The 16,217-nt window shown below is 37.3% G+C and overlaps 2 protein-coding genes across 3 annotated transcripts; both read left to right on the top strand.

Moving 5' to 3' along the window:
* The first annotated feature begins 443 nt into the window (after positions 1–443).
* Positions 444–9,399, top strand: LOC114355388 (xanthine dehydrogenase). Its single transcript, XM_028308211.1, has 16 exons — positions 444–623; positions 1,660–1,826; positions 2,623–2,783; positions 3,218–3,582; positions 3,715–3,938; positions 4,155–4,257; positions 4,437–4,561; positions 4,766–5,059; positions 5,142–5,432; positions 5,514–6,004; positions 6,229–6,412; positions 6,645–6,840; positions 6,912–7,675; positions 7,758–7,950; positions 8,054–8,167; positions 9,289–9,399. Exons 1-16 carry the CDS (start codon positions 581–583, stop codon positions 9,357–9,359), a joined length of 3,786 nt encoding a protein of 1,261 aa, XP_028164012.1. The 5' UTR covers positions 444–580; the 3' UTR covers positions 9,360–9,399.
* A 1,552-nt stretch (positions 9,400–10,951) lies between these two features.
* On the top strand, positions 10,952–15,362 carry LOC114355380 (uncharacterized). 2 transcript variants are annotated; one of them, XM_028308197.1, is made up of 2 exons: positions 10,952–11,028; positions 14,397–15,362. In XM_028308197.1, exon 2 carries the CDS (start codon positions 14,454–14,456, stop codon positions 15,291–15,293), a length of 840 nt encoding a protein of 279 aa, XP_028163998.1. In that variant the 5' UTR covers positions 10,952–11,028; positions 14,397–14,453; the 3' UTR covers positions 15,294–15,362. The 2 variants fall into 2 exon arrangements, with proteins under 2 accessions (XP_028163998.1, XP_028163997.1); XM_028308196.1 differs by having other exon boundaries at positions 10,952–11,764.
* Positions 15,363–16,217: the final 855 nt, after the last annotated feature.

Here is a 16,217-nt window from a genome sequence, read left to right as displayed (position 1 = left end):
CCGATTGATGCTAAGCCATTATCGGCACAAATCTAGCAATTATTGTATTTGTAGTTTACTAAAATGGTTGGTCAGTTATAAGCGATAGCGGATTAGGGCGGGTAAGCGTAACAAGCAAACGGAAGGTAAAGTTTATTCTTCTATTTTATGCTACAGTTGTTAGCACGTAGATCCATTCTTGTTGCAAAATAACTTGTGTAACAAGACAGATGTATCTTATTATTGTGATACCGTGAAGCACTAGGTCTGTCTCCATTTTTTCGGCCTTAGTTAATTTTTCTTTACCTACCTAATTGAGTTCATGCAGCTTAAAGCTCAAAGCTCTTGCCACACTTGCTAATTCCGTGGGTGGAGCTATGCCTTGTTGAAAAAGAAAATTTCGTTAGAAAATTGGACTCTCTCGATTCCAGCATCGATTCGATCAAGCATTGAGTGTTTGCCGATCTAAATATTGATTGGATCAATCTTTAATCTTACTTGCATTTAAAGTAAAATATCGCTACCGCTTATAAACAGCTGACCTAATCAGTAGTTTACTTAAATCGTGTTGGCGCCGATTTCTGCGCAGTGACCCTCCAGCATGGATCGCGTCACGTTCGCGGTGAACGGCGTCAAGTGTTCCGGTAAGTCGGTGTTGAACACCAACAGCAATTGACAATCGGTCGGCTAGCCCACTTTTTGCCACTTCTGCAGTGGTGCAGACTCTGCATCGATACCTCTGCAGGTATCGAATATTCTAAAAATAAAATATCAGACAACGATAACGATAGCATACCTAAAATACATGATTTTCGTAAATACACTAATAAATTCCTACACTTTGAATGAAATAAAATCTACGGATCGAACCCGTGACCTCTGGCATAGCAGACCGGTACGCAAACCACTAGACTAAACGTTGGTCAATACTATTTAATATTATACAATAATACTTAATATTATACAAAATAATGCGTTTATATTAGCTTGTACCTAACACTCCCTCTTAGTGCATGCTACATGAACTAAGTTCAAATTACTGAACAAAAAGCTCCCCTTAAACTCTGATAGCCATGATCATAGTGACTAGGTACTACACAGTACACACTCTTAATTTGACCAATATATCTTCAATCTGTTAGGGAACCGACCCGAAAAACTTTGGGCGCTTTCTCTACATTTAGTTGGGGTAAAATCTCAACCCTCTCGGAGTGGTAGCCATTTTAATATTTTTATTGTCAAGTCACATGGTTTTAAAAATAGTCCCGAATAGGAGGCAAAGAGTGGCAACCTTGTCTTATTATAAAAAAATTAAACCCGGGACCATCACTGGTTTACCTTTTAAAGTGTAGGCACTTCAAATCATTATAAAATAATATGCCATGTTGTATAATTTGGGTTGCACTTTGAAAATCACCATTCAGAGAAATCGGTAATAAGTACTTAGGCATTGTTGGAGAAAATTACACTAATTCTCAATAATTGAATAGTAGTGGAATACAAATCAATGCCAAGCAATAATTAATAGATGCTCGTAAAAGGATACTAACGCATTGAAGCGTAGGTCTTTAAAATAAGGTTTTGTTGTTGTAAATAGGTGTGTAGAGCTATATTTAGCTCTATCACATCTACCCTTCGTTTCTGGAACCTCAATTAGAATTGCGTATTTCTAATTTGCAGTGGGTTCAGAGTTAGACTCTGATGTCTCCCTGAACGACTATGTGCGCGAATACCTCAACCTGCGCGGGACCAAGTACATGTGCAAGGAGGGCGGCTGCGGCGCATGCGTCGTCGCCGTGACTGCGCCGGACCGCGATGGCCATAACAGGACATTCTCTGTTAATTCCGTAAGTAGGTATACGACACGACCGTAAAAAGCCGGACACCTGGCGTGGCAACCCTAGGTGAGGAAGACGGTGGGCGGAAATTTGCATCGTGCGGTCCACACAGCTCATGACCGCAGTCTGTGGAGAAACACTATCTGTGGTCGCAATCCTCATCAGTGAGGGACGGAGGAAGAAGAAGAATTTCAGCCACAGGATGCTGAGCATAGTCTCTTCGAATGACTTCCAGATTGGCCGATTGATCAATTACTCTTCTCTTATCATCATCAGCAGATCATTAGACTCCATTACAGAAACACGACCTTCACTTCCCACGCTGGTCAAACGGTAAACAAATCGTTTGACCTGAAATTCCTATTTTATTAATCTCACTTAGCTGCCTCTTGACGACATTCTCGGAAAATCATAATATGGTTCCGTATCCTATCTACTATATGTACTACCACTATATTATGTAGGTAAAGCCTGGTCCGTGAGCACGTAGAATTTTGTCCAATGACCCCAAGCTACCCATCCTTATCGCTCGCGCGTAATTATATTCACACTCACTGCGGGCGCGCGTCGCACAGTCGCGACAGCAATATAATTACGCGCGAGCGATAAGGATGGGTAGCTTGGGGTCATTGGACAAAATTCTACGTGCTCACGGACCAGGCTTTAGACCTTCCGCTAACTACGGTAGGTAACCTCATATAATATTTTATTTGAAGTGTGATGCAACATTCAAAAGTTTCTAATGGCACCCCAATCAATTAAATACTGTAACGAGACTAATTTAACAAACTAATGTATTTTTCAGTGCTTAGTCTCGATAACATCATGCCAAGACTGGGAAGTGACCACGGTCGAGGGTATTGGCAACAGGGGGCGCGGCTACCACCCGGTACAGAAGACGCTGGCGGAATACAACGGGACCCAGTGCGGGTACTGTAGCCCAGGGTGGGTCATGAGCATGTACAGGTAAGCAAAGGCTACATCTAAACTTAAAGGACCTTGAAAACGAGGACAATTTCTGTTTGCTCTTAAGTTAAATAGCGTGAAATAAAAAATCTGTTACTCCAATTTTACATTTTACCGGGGCACTCATAAAAGGAAAATTGTTCATCAGCTCTACTCGTATATCAATACGATCTCAATTTCCAGCATACCTTTAATTTGGAATATAAAGTAGTTTTATTGTACCTTTTATGTCCCACAGCTCTGAAAAACCAAATCTAAGTTTGCCACGACTACTTGTGGCCTTAGTGTGACCAGAAATGTTTATGACTAAGTATTACCACAGATAATAATAGTAATATAATACTAGGTATTACGAATTAATTGCGGTAAAAATGATGCTCGGCTTTTAGAAATAACTAACATTTAACAATTTTTGGTGTCTTTTAACCTTTCAGCTTACTAGAATCGACCCCCGAAGGGTTAACACAGGATCAAATAGAAAACTCCTTTGGAAGTAACACGTGCAGATGCACAGGCTACAGGCCTATCCTAGATGCGTTCAAAAGCTTTGCCAAAGATGCGCCAAAGCCTAATCTAAATGACATTGAAGACTTAAATCCCTGTAAAAATAAATCTTGTAAAGATGAATGTGACAAAAACTGGTGTTTCGTCAATAAACCCGATCCAGCTGGATATAAGAAGATCTTTCTGAAGGATGGCCGAGTGTGGTACAGAGTTACAGAAGTTAAAGATATTTTTACAATACTGAACGACGAAGGACACGAGTCGTACATGCTTGTTGCTGGAAATACATCAAGAGGTGTGTTCTTTATGTAATATTTTAATGTAAAGTTTTAGTATAGTTTCAATTAAGCTTAATGACTAAGAATTAATTATTTTATTGGTATTTTCCGTCTCGTTGACACCTGTTGACACTCAATATAAATTACAGGAGCAGTGCCAATATTTGGCTTTCCTAGGGTGTTGATAGACATCAGTCCCATACAGGAAATTAAGGGATACTACATTGACCAAAACCTCGTCGTTGGAGCAGGCACAACCTTGTCAGATCTGATGGAAATTTTCGACCACATATCTAATACAAATATGGATTTTGCGTATTTGCAAAAACTCTACGAACATTTAGATTTAGTGGCTCATATTCCAGTCAGAAATGTAAGTTAATTAGACTAGACCAAAAATAACTATGTAGTTAACTTCTCGGATTTTCTTTGGTAGAAAAATAAATCAATACTTAATCGAAAAATATCACAGCCCTGTACAGAATTTTTTAATTCCTTTCCACTTTTGTTTTCTATATGGAAATCTAAACCAGACTGAGGTCTAAAGACTCCAAAGTTCTCTAATCATAGTTTACGATAATGATACCAGATCGGAACCATTGCAGGCAATTTGATGACCAAACATAGAGACCCAAGGTTTTCGTCAGACATCTTCCTTCTGTTTGAAACAATTGGAGCTTTGTTAACCATAGGTAAAGTATTTCAGTTTTAAAATAAAATTTAAGAAGGCTGTATCTAGGCTTAGATAACCAAACATACTAAACACGCAGAGCGAAAGTAATTTTCTATGATCCCGATGGACAGTGTAATAATGGTGATCATGTGTAGAGATAAAGATAAATGCTGAATTATTGATTGCGATTTTTTATAGTTCACCAAAATGGTGCGATTGAGGTGACTCCAGAATACTTCCTAGGCCTCGATATGACTGGACGCGTTATAACACACGTCAAAATACCACCATTCTCAGAAAATTATCAGTTTACATCTTTCAAGGTAATCTATAAAACATGAGTATCAATCAAGCACAAATAATAAGCAGAGCCTATGGAAATCATAATACCTGTTCGATTTATTACATCCAAATCTACAATGGTATCTACTTTATGAAAATACCGTAGCGATCACTAAATTCAATATTACAATGGGTAGAGTACCTATAAAGGCTCTATTTGATTTTAGACAAAATGTTTTTCGTAGATTATGCCACGTGCTCAAAATTCTCATGCTCAAGTTAACGCCGCATTTTTATACAAATTTGATCACCACGACAGAGAAACTGTACTCTCGGCAAGCATTGTCATGGGAGGCATCTCAGCACACTTCACCCATGCCAGGAAAACAGAACAATATCTCGTGAAAAAGAAAATATTTACCAATGAAGTGTTACAAGAAGCACTCAAGATATTAGAAAAAGAAATTAAAGCTGAAGAAATATCGGGCGACTTAGAACCGGAGTACAGGAAAAAGTGTGCTCTTGGATTATTTTATAAAGTAAGTAATTAGGATACAAAACTTTAGTGATTTGATGTTGTAATTTATTAATGATACAATGTTAAAATTCTGAAATGTTTAGGGTTTACTGAACATCATTCCACAAGACAGACTTAAGCCAAACTATCGTTCCGGAGCTAGGGATCTTAGAAAGACTAGACCTGTATCAAAAGGAACGGAAGTATATGACACGAACCCTCTTATATGGCCAATCAATGAGCCGATGCCCAAGATAGACGCGCTCATACAATGCGCCGGTGAAGCGCACTATGTCAACGATCTTCCAACGCAACCCAGGGAATTGTACTGTGCCTTTGTTACATCAGATATTTGTATTGGAGAAATCGAAAGCATCGATCCTACACCAGCGTTGGTGAGCTATATAACATGCTACAGATAAAAGGGACCAATGAAACATTATAACTCTTTTAATATATGCCTGGTTTATTTGCAGAATCTACCCGGAGTAATAGCCTTCTTTTCAGCGAAAGACATTCCGGGCAACAACTCATTCTTATCCCAAAATGTACCCAGTCTATTTTTTCCTGAAGAAATATTTGCCGATAAAACCGTCAAATACTACGACCAAGCTGTAGGGTTGATTGTTGCTGAATCAGAAAAACTAGCAAACAGAGCTGCATTGCTTGTAAGAATCAAATATAAGGTTGATAAGAGAAAAATATTACTAACAATAAAAGATGTAAGAGAAAATGATCCCAGTCGGATTACCCTGCTTCTGGTACTGCCTGCTAGAGATAGAGGAACAAACGTGCAAAGAGTCATAAAAGGAGGTGACGACATTTTTGCTCAATATCATTTTACGATGGAAACTTTATCCACTGTGACCAGACCCAGCGAAGACGGTATCGATGTTTTTATTTCTTCGCAATGGGCAGACCAAGCGCTGGTGGGTATATCTGAGGCGCTCAAACTGGAACAATGCAGGTTAGTGTTCGATTATTCCAATGATATCCTTCAAATATTAAACTAAAAGTAATCAACAAAATTCCTAGTAAAAATATAACCAGTTTTATGAAATGCTATTTATAATATTTACTTGAAATCAGTTATAAATAAGTATAATGAAAAATAATTATTAAAGTAGTTAATTCCATACGTACGATGCGCTTGAGTTTTGAGGTGTGTTTTAAATGGAACCGTGTCTGCAGAATAAACTTGGAAATACCTCGCTGTGGTGGTGCTTATGGTGCGAAAATTACCCGGGCGGCGCATCCGGGGACTGCGTGTGCACTAGCTACTTACCTTTTGCACAGACCTTGCCGCTTTGTGATGAGCATCCAAGCCAACATGAGAATAATTGGCAAAAGATTTCCCTGTACGTCAGATTACGAGGTACGAAGTTTTAGTCCATTCAACTCTAGTGTAACCTACAGTCAACACAAAACAGCACATCAGAGAGACTGCCATTTTTGTCACTTATTAGCTCCTGTTTGGTAATTGATAGGTACTCCAAGAAACACTGTGGCATATATTTTACTAGTACTAGTGTAGTGTAAATGCCACAATGTTACTTGAGTGATGTTGTTTGTACATATTATGATCTTCTTATGTTTCAACTTTTCAGGTAGGAATTGATGATTCAGGACGGATACAGTACTTGGAATATCATTTTTTCGAGGACAATGGATACATATTCAGTGACTTGGTTATTCCTCTAGCCATATCAGCTCTGAAGAACTGTTACGATAACAGAAGATGGCAATACAAGATTTTCAGTGTTACAACGGACACTGCTTCTAATACATTTGCAAGAGCTCCAGGTAGGTTTCATCAATATTTTAGTAGATGTAATATTTTAGTATTTGCTTTTTTATTATTGTTTGCTTTCTAGGTGAATTGGAGGCGATAGCGATGACAGAACACATCATGGAGAAAATATCTTATGAACTTGAAAGAGACCCAGTAGAAGTTAGACTAAATAACCTGAGCGCTGAAAATGCTGACGTCAAAGAAGTAGTTCAGACACTCCTTGCAGATAGCGAGTACTACAAGCGCAAAGAAGAAGTCAATGAGTTCAATAAGCTTAACCGGTGGAAGAAACGAGGATTGAGAGTAGCATTCTTGAGCTGGCCTGCGCCTCTTTTGTTAGATTATCACATTCTCTTAACGGTCTTCCACGGAGATGGCACTGTAGTGGTTTCACACGGTGGAGTGGAAATAGGCCAAGGCATCAACACTAAAGTAATCCAGGTGGTGGCATACACGCTAAATATTTCAATAGATAAAGTAAAGACCAAGCCAACCACAGTCGAAAAAAATCCTAATGGTTTTACTGTGGGTTCGAGTCGAACTACCCAAGCGTCATGTTATGGTGCTATTAAATGTTGCCAGCTACTTTTGGACCGCCTGTCAGTTGTTAGAGAGAGTTTGAATAATCCAACGTGGGAAGTGTTGATAAAAGCTGCCTACGATCAGGGAATAAACTTGCAAACAAGTTATCGTGTAACATCCAATGATCAGAATACTTATAGATCAGCAGGGGCAGCTTGCACTGAGGTTGAATTGGATATTCTAACTGGGGAGCATGACATTAGACGAGTAGACATAGTTGAGGACGTTGGTACGAGTGTTAACCCAGAATTAGACGTAGGACAGGTAATCAAAGATTCGGCTATTTGTTCAGCTTGATATTTAATAAGTTTTAAGAAATATAGCTACTTAATGTTCATATTTCCAGGTGGAAGGTGCTTTTACGATGGGCCTGGGGTACTGGACACACGAACACCTGATATACGATAAGAAAACAGGAGAACTGCTAACCGACCGTACTTGGTACTACCACGTGCCCCTTGCCAAAGATATACCCATTGACTTTAGGGTAAAACTGCGGAGAAATTCATTTAATCCCGTAGGGACTCTAGGAGCTAAAGGTAAAATGAATTTAAGTCATATTAAAAGTCAAAAGTTTATGGTCTGCCTATGGACATACCTATAGATTTACGAAGAAAGATTTAAAGATTTTTGTTCCTACAGCGGTGGCTGAGCCGCCGACATGCCTTGCGGTCAGCGTTGCCTTCGCTCTTAGAGACGCCATCGCCGCTTCGCGAGAAGAGACTGGCTATCCAAGGAAAGAATGGTTTGACGTAGGTCAGTCGGAACTCATAAACATTAAGGGCTACGCAACAAGCTACCGCTTGATGTCTTGGGTCTGCATTATAAGTTCGGTTCACATATTTTATGTTTTTGTCGTCATCAAATGTGATAGCTTATTGGTTTCAATTTATAATGACGTCCACTGCTGGACAAAGACCGCCTCCCCCAAGGATTTCCACAGGTTCGGTCCACCTAGTGGAGACTATTACCCTATTATTAAAAAAAGTAATTATACTCGTACAAAAATATGTATAACAGGGCGCGAACACTACAGTTTTTTTTTGTTATCTCTCAATCAAATGTATAATATCTATACTAATATTATAAAGCTGAAGAGTTTGTTTGTTTGTTTGTTTGTTTGTTTGTTTGTTTGTTTGTTTGGGCAAAGTTTGTATGGGATAACGAGATTCCTTCGTTCAATCTACTTCAAATTTCGCATAAGCATTCTATAACAGAATTAATGGAAGATGTGTTTCGTATTTTAGTGAAATGCACCCCCTAACTATGTTAAAAAGGTTTAGAAAGTTATTTTAGTGGTGATTTGCTTCAAAGTTGATATTAATTACTCATTAGTGCATTTTTTTTACAATCATGTCATGTTAAAGACTATCATACTCTAGGGGCCTCCACTTAACCTCGGAGTTGGTGCCCGCTGCGTGCGCTCGCCTAACAATGCATAGTAATGCATGACGGTCAAGCCGCGGGCACCTGCTTGCGCTGTATACATAAACTCATTTTCGCGCGAGAGTATTGGCGGAGGCCCTTGAGGTAGTGGGAGTAGTCTTGAGGAAAAGCTCCTTCTCCCACGGCCAGTGGCATGCTAGAAGCTTGGTAATTCTAGCACCTGTAGGAAAATACTTAAAAATCGAATGAGATCGTTTTCGACTTCTCCGCGGACGAAGTCGCGGGCAAAAGCTATTTGTAAAATAATTAGATTAAATTATTAAAAGTGCCTACCCAAAGTCATTATTCCACGCGGACGAAGTCGCGGGCACAGCTAGTTTAATACAAAATCCAATTTATACTTATTGGACGAACTATGTTTTATCTCATATGATTTCGTTTATTGTGACGATTCGGGATAAGAAAAACAGATGTTGTTTTAATGATTTCAGATGGCCCCTACACACTCGCAGTGAACGTGTTAAAATCAGATGTGCGTCTCGACGAATTTTTGTATTATTAACATTTTTAAGTTATTATTATGCTTTGTTATTAAAACTCTATTTTCGGGATGTTTAGGTATTTATTTCGCTTCGCAATCGAAATTCATAAAACTAAATCTTTTCTTCAAGAGTATCTACATATAATAATCATGATTATCAGAATAATGTGCTGTTGCAACGCATACAAGTCCTAGTATTGTAGAGTGCAGATAGCAGTTTTTTCGCATGAACTTGGTAAACGTTTAACTAAACTATGGCAGACTGCTATTTCATTTATTTATTAGTTGTTCCACAACTACAACGACGTAAACTACGAGGGGAGGCTGAAAAGTTTTGAGCCTAGGGTATTAAAAATGCCGATAGAAAAGTGTGAAAAATATATTTTTCTATTTAATCTCCCTCTACTACAACGGACTTCTTACATTTGTGTAAAAGAGCTTTTAACCCACTGAAAAAAAAATCGCAATCTTTGCCTTCGAAATGAGTCTTTAACGCCGCCTTCCTTCCTTTGTCACTCAAAAATCTTCGTTCCTGGAGGTCTTATTTCCAATTTGAGAATTAGACAAAATTGCTAGAGAATCGGACTAAACTGTGTGGTGGGTGATTAATTTCTTAAAATCCAGTTTTACCCGGGGTAAGCCATGCAACATGCGCGGTGTGCGCGGTTGAATTGTCTTGCAGTAACAGATTTCCTTTCACCAGTTTGCCTCTTAATATTTCAACAACCACTTGACGCACTCCTATCAACAGTACAGCATAATAATCCCCGTTTATTGTAGTTTTTTTTAAGTAGGTAGTCAATGAATAAAATTCCTCCACAATCCCAAAAATAGTGGCTATGAGCTTAGGTGTCGATCGCTCCACTTTGAATTTCCGCGGCGGCGTTTTCCCTTTTGAATCCATTGCAGTGACTCTTATTTTGACTCTAGATCGTACTGCCGGATCTATTATTTATCAATAGTGATAATGTGAGAAAAAAATTGTTAGGATTATGGTCAAAGATGTCTTAAAACTCCTGCGAAGTTGTGACTCGACGCTGGTTGTCGAGCGGCGAGAGCATTTTTGGCACCCATCGCGCGCACCCCTATTTCATGTGCAAATGAGTATGAAAAATATCGCCGTTACGTTCTTTGTTAATGCCTATGGCTTCAGCTATCTGTCACAACTTAATTCGCTGATCTCTAAAGCACGATTTTTTAAGTTTTCATTATTTTATTCGTTAATGGCGAAATCTGGCCGCCCTGACTTGCGGTCATCTTTTAGAGACTCCCTGCCATGCTTGAACTATCGGATCCAATATTTCATGATGGCAAATGAAGGCCCAGACTCCCCATAAACTGTAGACATCTCTTCAAATGTTACCGTCAGCGTTTGGTTCCTCTTTTTGAGGAGTTTTATGACAAACTGTGTACTTTGATTTCGTACATTGCGCGGATGACTGAGACATGATGATGTTTACTGATTAATTACTAAAAGCGTGATGACGCTAATGAAATGAAACTTTGTACATATACTAAGGAGGTTATTGGCAAATTAAATAAATTTAAAGCGAGTCAATAATAGCACTTGAAGATACTTAGGCTCAAAACTTTTCAGCCGCCCCTCGTACGTTTCGTGACATAGCATCAAGTGAAGAAGCTTTCTCAACTGCACAAAACGGGGACCTCACTGCAGTCTAAGCAAACCTAGGTAAGTACAATGATACACATAGATAGACTCTCCCGTATATTTGTAACTTAATATCATCATCATCAAATAAATTGGGTGTGTCGTAACATTAAGGTTAATATAATGAACGATTGTAATTGGCTCCATGGCGATAAACGGTCATAATATACGAGTACGTCCATTATGGTGAGAGCGGATGACAGAAAAGTCGAGTCGCTCGCGAATACTGTCACGTCACAGTATTGTTTTATTATTATGTACCTACAAAAATATTATTTACTTACTAAGTAGATAACAATTCGATTTACGCAAAATAAACGTTTGCGGTAAAACAATAAAACAATGTGACGTGCATTTTGTAAGAGTTAGACGCACGAGGAAAATTTAAGTGACGGACAATACAGTGATAGAAAACACCCTCATAATCGAAACAGCATTGGGTGAAAACCAGTGAATAAAGTTAAAGTGACGAGTGAGTGCTGAAAATAAATCTAACGTTCGTTTCTCACGAAATCCTACCCTGATTACACACTATCACAGAGGCAAAAATGTGTAACTATCTATTGATAAAACCTGCCTTTGCTTAGAAGTAAACTGAAAAAACTCCTCCTAAAGTAGAACCCACTTCCCGGACATATAACGGATAAACGGACGACCGAATAATAACAGATCTAAAATTAAAAAGATACCCGTTTGCTACCATCCGATGGCTGAGCTGGACGGACGTGCGTATCTCTACCCAAATAAATAAACAAAGGTATGTCAATATTGATATTATTCCTAACTTTTGCTTTTAATTTTGCACTAAATCGAAAAATACAATTTAATATTTACATACTTAGATACTAAGGCTGAGTTGCACCACCTAACGATAACCGGTGCTTTTTTATAGTTTTTGGCAGATTTTTGACGTTTGTTAAAGTTAAAATAAGATGGTGCAACCTAGCCTAAAATATTTTCAAACTTACAAAAGTGGAGAATAAAATAGTCTTAAATAGATTAACCATAAAAACTTAAATAACATTTTTGGAATGATACTCGTACTTAACACTCAATAACAATGAGTCATTGTTGTAAAAAGTTTATCTGGTTAGTTTATTGAACCGAAAGTTGGAATTAACCCATCTGTTTCCATTATTGAGGACGTTATCCATATTTCATTATTTATTAAAATTCCAACCAATATTGAAATTCCTTTTAGGAAGTACAGTTGATAATACATACTTTTTATGTAGCATTTATTAAATTACAACATTTTTAAGATTTTCTGACTGATTTTCATCATTATACCTACTTAAATGTTGTAGGTAAGTATTATCCGTAGTACAAATAGGTGCATAGATCCATATTCTTGATTGATCCAGATGGGAATCTAACGAAACTAGGATTCCTTACCATATTGTGGTGCATCAGTCACTAGTCAAGTTGTAAACAAACATATTTAAAGAATTAAAACAGCTGTATACAATCTTCTTCGTTTCATTCGTAGTTCAATGTTACGGCGGTAAAATAAACGTATAGTCTAGAAATAAATAAAAAATAACATACACAGTGTATGTCTATATCCACCACCTGCTGAAATCATGGAAAATACTTTGGCAATGAGTCAACGCTGGATGAGGTAGAGTCATAAAACACACAAAAAAACGACAAAATAGTAATAAATAAACTGAGATACTTATTTAAACCTTTGTCCTGTCACCTGTCATCCGCAATTCCGCATTGCACTGTAGGGAAGTCGAACCTTGACTTCGAACTCCTCCTGGGCCATTCTTATTCTTACGCATTTTTGTGTGAGATGTAAGAATAGCATATGTTTTTAAAGAAAATCAGTGCACTGTATATTAATTTACTTAGTAAAATACCTCTATTAACTAGGCCCAATATCATTTTTATCATAAAACTATTAGAAGAATATTTAAAAAAAGTTACAAGTCCAAAATGTCACGGACCGTGTAGTGTGAGATTCCCGGATTTGGACATACAATATTTTTTTCTGAAGAGATGTTATGTTATTTTGATAAATATTACAGTAATTATGCAAGATTAATACATGTTATATAAGACTGTTAAAAATTTATATCAATAATAATTACCATTTTTGATTTTGAACACCAAACATTGTGTGAGCAGTTTTTGTGTCACAACCACGTGCGCCACTTTAAATATGCGTAACTCGGTAAAAAACTATCTTTGATATTGACATCCCTTGCTAAGTTTTTTTAGAACAGTAACATTGTCATCTTATTAGATTTGCAAATGGCTGAACGTAGTGAGTGAGCCGCGTTTAAGATTTACTAATTTGTTAAGCATATTATCATATCGAAACCATGTAGGTAGCATATCGGAAGCATGATCAGATAGTGCCAATAATAAAAAGTCTATTTTTTTATTATCTAGTAGATATATTAACTACCTGACGGTATTTTTGATATCAATTTTAATTAAATTTTTGGATGTTCAGAAAAAAGTACATATTACCAAATAACACCTTTGTTGATGAAACCAATTTAGTGTATTTTATTGTTAATCAATTTAAACTATTATGATATAAATTTAACAACATAAATATTATTATTTACAGTAAAAATGTAAAACTGTCACATCCGTGTCATGCAGTGTCACAGCCGTGTTTACGTAGGCTATTTTGTTTCCTTTCCGAGGGCTTTAAGGTTGTCCATATACATCAAAAGTATGCTTTTGGTTTATACTTTCGATACATATCGCAAAAAGTTTAAAAAAAAAATCTTTAATTTTTAAAAAAAAATTGGCACAAATTTAAGAATGGCCCTCCTAAGTTCTTCTGATTAATTTCAAACAAAAAGGATTAATTCTACTCATACAACAACCGTCCTACAGGAGCACTATCCAAATTGTGATGTAAAAATTGTCTGGAAGGGTATATTTTTTTGGGATATTTGAACTTCCTTCTCTTGAGAAAGGTTGTTGCATTTTACCAGTAGAATCAATCCTTTTTGTTTGGTCACCCAACAGGTCACCCTGTAGAGACATTTGCTGAAATTGTATGAAATTCTGTGTAATAAATAATTTAGTAGGTACGCTATCGTTTTCTCTTATTATTCTCTCAATGCCATTGTCTATAATGCGATACAGAGTTAAAAACAAATTCTAAAAATAAAATTTGTTCCGACAGGCACTATAATCGGTTTTGATACATTGCAATTACGTCTGCTGTTATTGATATGATGTGTATGACGTGTTCATTTAAATTGTGAGAAGTTTATTTATTTTCACTTCATATACATTAGCACTCACAAAATAAAATCAAGATGGTAAATTGCATAAAACTTTGTAGCTTGTATTCAGCTCTTAGGATTAGCAGTATTGTCTTTTACTTATTTAATGAATATTTTGATTTTCTCTTCTAGGTGACCTAACCAGGAACATTGGCATAAGATCCGAATTGCGATCGAAGCAGGATCAAAATGAACAGCAGTGCTAGCGCTCCATCATCAGAAGACTTACTTAATCACGATGGATATCAAACATTCAAAGTGCTTTGGCTGTGTGGGATCGTCATCTCCATTCTTTGCTTCTTGATCCAAATCACGTTCTTCATTTTAATCAGAAGCAGCAGGAAGATTGATGAGAAGATCCTTTGTCACATAACTTTCACCAGGATCGTTGCCACAGTTTTTGAATTTTGCGTCATGTATGTTCAGCGGTTTTTCTTTCCCTGGCGGGAACTAACCTTTGGTATTTACTTCACCAGCGATTTCGCGATCGTCTGCTGGATGCTTGTGTTTACAAAGCACCTGTACGACAAGATTGTTATCGTCTTCAACACTACAAAAATAAAACTAATCATTGTGACCGTTGCTGTGTGGTTAACCTCCGCAATTTTTGGTGCTGTTGCTGTTTACCTATTACGCTACAACACCGATTACTTCATAAAATTTTGCACATTCTTCTACGTTATCTTAAAGCTTGTAATACAAATTGTTAATTCATTAATTTACATTAGAATATTCTACGTTGCTTTCAGGAGACGGAATAGTAATTCCAGTGATTCGGAGAGTGTGGTAAAAGTTGCCTGTGTAGCATTTCTTTTGATTGTAACTACGTGTATTCAAATTATAGTTACAGATATAATTGCGATTATCAAAGGGACTGAAACCAATTTTGTGTTGGTGAAATCCTTTTGCGTGATTAACTCTGTGCATGTGGTGCCCTTGACAGTTATATTTATAATCATAATGAAAGCCAAAATGAGGCAGACCATCACAAAGACTGTTACAGTAAGGTTGATGGAATTGGTGACATGATGGATTTTAGTGTAGAGATTTACTGAAATAATTAGGGGAAAGTAGTACGAGTTGATCCCCTGGGGTAAGATGATCTTTCGCGATTGTGCTGAAACCACTAACGTCATTTAGTTTCTTTCACTGGTAAAACATAGCTCTGGACACATCCCCGCCTCAGTCAAATCGTAATGGTGGCGTGAGCGATACATCGAATTTGACGAGAAAAAAGAAAAATTGTGTACTTCTGATCTAAAATAGGCATGACTTTGAGCTTATGTTACTTTTATTCAAACAATGTTAAATGTAATTACTGTTGTCGTTAGGCTTTCTATTATGTTTAATTTTAATATTTTGGCCATAAAAACGTAGCCGCGTACTTGTAGATTATTTTAGCAAATATTTAACAAAAAGTGGGACTTGGGTCAAGATGATCCCTTCCTATATGTACGAGATGATCCCTGGGAATTAAAACAAAAAAGTCAATGGAGTAGGTAAAGGGAAGTGAAATAAAAGAAAGAGAACTTCATATAACTCACCTGAGTCTGAAGGAGATGATACTGAGTGGCTGTACTGAACAGAAAAGTTTTCAAGCGATACCAAGGGTGAAGGATGGATAAAATGTTATGCATGTGGAAAATGGGGCCATAAAGCATGTGCTGGGGTAGAGGGTGATGAAGCAGGTGAATTTATTTGTGATATATTCAACACAGCTCCAGGCAAAAAGCTTTATTTATTTAAACGCTTTTTAGCAGGTACTAAGCAAGAATCAGTTATTTTCGTAATTTAATTCGTAACTGTTTTTCTTTTCTAACTTTTTAACGATTTGTCCGCATAATTAGGTACTCCGAAAGGAATATAACCAGAAAAGAATAGATCATAGAACAGAATCATAGGGATCATCTTACCCCTACCTGGGGGATCATCTTACCCACAGGGGTGTACAAG

Source organism: Ostrinia furnacalis, unplaced genomic scaffold, assembly GCF_004193835.3.
Source record: "Ostrinia furnacalis isolate ACB-3 unplaced genomic scaffold, ASM419383v2 OfSCF2395, whole genome shotgun sequence".
Lineage (NCBI taxonomy): Eukaryota > Metazoa > Arthropoda > Insecta > Lepidoptera > Crambidae > Ostrinia > Ostrinia furnacalis.
The sequence above is the reverse complement of the archived record's forward strand: the minus strand, read 5'-3'. Positions and strand labels throughout refer to the sequence as shown.

What these genes read in the sequence shown, in the direction of transcription:
- LOC114355388 (XM_028308211.1), top strand. Translation starts at nt 581, where the DNA reads ATGGATCGCGTCACGTTCGCGGTGAACGGCGTCAAGTGTTCCG. An exon ending in TGGGTCATGAGCATGTACAG is followed by an intron (nt 2,784 to 3,217) that starts GTAAGCAAAGGC and finishes TTAACCTTTCAG; the next exon opens with CTTACTAGAATCGACCCCCG. An exon ending in CTCTTGGATTATTTTATAAA is followed by an intron (nt 5,060 to 5,141) that starts GTAAGTAATTAG and finishes TGAAATGTTTAG; the next exon opens with GGTTTACTGAACATCATTCC.
- LOC114355380 (XM_028308197.1), top strand. Translation starts at nt 14,454, where the DNA reads ATGAACAGCAGTGCTAGCGCTCCATCATCAGAAGACTTACTTAATCAC.